We start from the raw sequence: 2,796 nt of genomic DNA, 5'->3' as shown, positions 1-2,796 counted from the left end.
ACTGTTGGACTGTGTAGTCTGCTTTTTGTTTAATAATTTTGAACTACTTGGAAATTGGTTGGTCTCAAAAAGAAATTCAAACATTATGTTGGTTGTTGCAGAGAACCATTGCACATAGACTTGTATGAAAACAACACCATGTCAAATTTGTCTAAAAAAAAAAAAAAATCAGTGTAGAAACTTTGACCAAAAGTAACACCTAAAAAGTTACCGCATTCAAATCTCCAATTTTTACTTATTATGATAAACAACACCAGCACCTTGTTGAGCAAAAGAGAGAGTAGAGAAATAGTCTAAGATACAGAGAAGGGGAGGAGTTAAACACTAAGAAGTATCAGTAATATAAGCTTTGTTCTGAACACAGCCAAGCCTGCAGGTCTCTGAATATGGAGATGTATGTTGGAAAAGTACTCTGCTTCCCACAGTTTTCCAATATCTCGTGCAACCAGCCCCCTTGGAATGAAGTTTTGCTTGTCCAAATTATATTTTTCTCAGTTTCTCTGCTCACTGCGGCTCTCAATCTGCTTGTCATCATTTCCATCTCCCACTTCAAGTAGATATAGACGTAATCTTTTATTTTTATTTTTGCTTCCATTTTTGATTTTAATACAAAAATACAATGCTAAATAGAGATAGCATTTAGTGACTTGTTGTATTTAAAGATCCTAAACTTTAACTTAGCATCAGAGAGAGTGCAACATGTGTTATCAAAGTAAATATATAGATTGGAGACAGGTTTATGGTTTCCATAGACCATAAATAGTTCAGAAGAATTTGAATTAGGAACAGTTGTTTGAACTGCTTTATTTGTTTGATTTTTTTTTTTCTTTTTTCTTGCCAAAACGATTGATTTAATCATGCTTTTTGTCTCTTTTCAGGCAGCTACACACACCCACTAACATCCTCCTCCTCTCTCTGGCTGTCTCAGATTTTCTCATGGGTGTTCTGATGATGCCTGTTGAAACTATTAGAAACACGACCTGCTGGTTTTTTGGTGATCTTTTGTGTTCTTTTTATAATTCCTTGTCCTTTACCATTACCTCAGCTTCAGTAGGAGACATGGTGCTCATATCAGTTGACCGTTATGTGGCAATATGTGACCCTCTGCATTATCCAACCAGAGTCACCGAGAGAAGAGTTAAAGTCTGTGTCTGTCTGTGCTGGCTCTGTTCTATTTTCTATGGCAGTCTTATTGTAAAAGATGACTTTACAAAGCCAGGCAGGCACAATGTGTGTTTGGGGCAATGTGTAATCACCATTGACTACATTGCAGGAACTATTGATCTAATGGTAAGCTTTATTGTTCCAGTTACCATCATCATAGTCCTGTATATGAGAGTGTTCATCGTGGCTGTGTCTCAGGCTCGTGCCATGCGCTCTCATATTACAGCTGTTGCCTTGCAGCTCTCAGTGACACAAACAACAAAAAAATCTGAGTTGAAAGCAGCCAGGACACTTGGTGTTCTTGTTGTCGTTTTTCTGGTATGTTTCTGTCCATATTACTGTATCTCTCTCTTGAGCGAAGACTTATTCAGTGGCTCATTTTTATCCTATGCACTCTTTCTCTTCTATGGTAACTCCACCTTAAACCCTGTTATCTATGCATTATTCTACCCCTGGTTTAGAAAAGCAGTAAAATTCATGGTCACACTTCAAATATTGCAGCCTGGGTCCTGTGAGCACAACATATTGTAAAAATGAATTTAAAAGCTCAATAGAAAGTTCTGGAATATTTCAAAAACCAATGAAACTGAATGTCCTTTCAGCAATATGTCAAATTATCACATGTGCACAGAAAATAAACAGGAATGTTTAATAAATAATGCTTGTGCCCCATTTAGTTTCATATTTAGTTTCTGTTTTTATGAACTTGTCTTCTTATTCAAAATTGAAATAAACATAAACCCAATTGAATGTCTTAATGCTGTTTCTACAAAAGTCAAAGAAACAGTTTCACAGTTCCATATCAGATTGTCCAATCCAATTTGTTGCAACTCTTCTATTCCATAAATATGACTGCATAAGTGTTAAAGAATGTAGTTTTTTTTTATATCTAGAAGGACTTTTTCATCTAAAACTAAAATTTTGTCACTGTGTGATTAAAAACTCAGAGGTTGTTGATGATTGTAGCCTAATAGAAGATGATAAGGAATGGCGATAAACATTTCATCACCTAACCACATATTGGGCTACATATATATAAAACCGTGAGTACTTACAAAAATCTACCATAACTAATAAATAATATCTAAATTGAAAATATTTTTGAACTAAGAACTGAATTATTTACAATTGTTAGGATCTGAGTTTTTGAATTATGTTTTGTCTTCATGTTTCAGTTAGTTTATTGTTTGTGTTATTTGTCTCTTCCCTGTGCCTCAGCCACCATTCACTTCTCCTCAGTCACTCTCTCTCTCCCCTTTTCTCACCCATCTACACCTGCCTCTAGCTCCATAATAATCTCACCTGTGCCCACTTCCACTTATCACCCTCTGCCTTTAAAACCCAGTCACTTTCCACAGTTCCCTGCTGGTTCATTGTCATTCTCTTGTCTCCCTGCTGTGCTGTTCTGTTTGCTCGTGCCTTCTCGTCTCCAAGTGGTTCATCTTTAGTCTCAGGTCTGTTCAGGTTTAGTTTAGTTAGTTAATGTTTTTTGTATTTAGTCTAGGTTTTGCTGCCACGTCAGCCTTTGTTTTGGGTTTGCCTTTTATTTCTAAATAAATTAGTTTTTTTTCAACATGAGTCTGCGCTCAGGGTTCGCTTCCTTCCACCCCGTTCATGACAACAATGTATTGA

General features: G+C 36.2%; 1 protein-coding gene across 1 annotated transcript; it reads left to right on the top strand.

The window, feature by feature from the left end:
- Positions 1-280: 280 nt before the first annotated feature.
- On the top strand, positions 281-1,695 carry LOC108243550 (trace amine-associated receptor 13c-like). Its single transcript, XM_017429076.2, has 2 exons — positions 281-553; positions 879-1,695. The coding sequence occupies exons 1-2, from the start codon at positions 387-389 to the stop codon at positions 1,693-1,695; spliced, it is 984 nt and encodes a 327-aa protein (XP_017284565.1). The 5' UTR covers positions 281-386.
- The last annotated feature ends 1,101 nt before the right edge of the window (positions 1,696-2,796 follow it).

The sequence above is a fragment of the Kryptolebias marmoratus genome, linkage group LG6 (assembly GCF_001649575.2).
Source record: "Kryptolebias marmoratus isolate JLee-2015 linkage group LG6, ASM164957v2, whole genome shotgun sequence".
Taxonomy (NCBI): domain Eukaryota; kingdom Metazoa; phylum Chordata; class Actinopteri; order Cyprinodontiformes; family Rivulidae; genus Kryptolebias; species Kryptolebias marmoratus.
This window is presented reverse-complemented; position numbering and strand designations above follow the sequence as displayed.

Bases quoted from the DNA above. Each gene is read 5' to 3' on its own strand.
- LOC108243550 (XM_017429076.2), top strand. From the start codon at position 387: ATGGAGATGTATGTTGGAAAAGTACTCTGCTTCCCACAGTTTTCCAAT. The intron at 554-878 runs GTAGATATAGAC...GTCTCTTTTCAG, and splicing joins ATTTCCATCTCCCACTTCAA to GCAGCTACACACACCCACTA.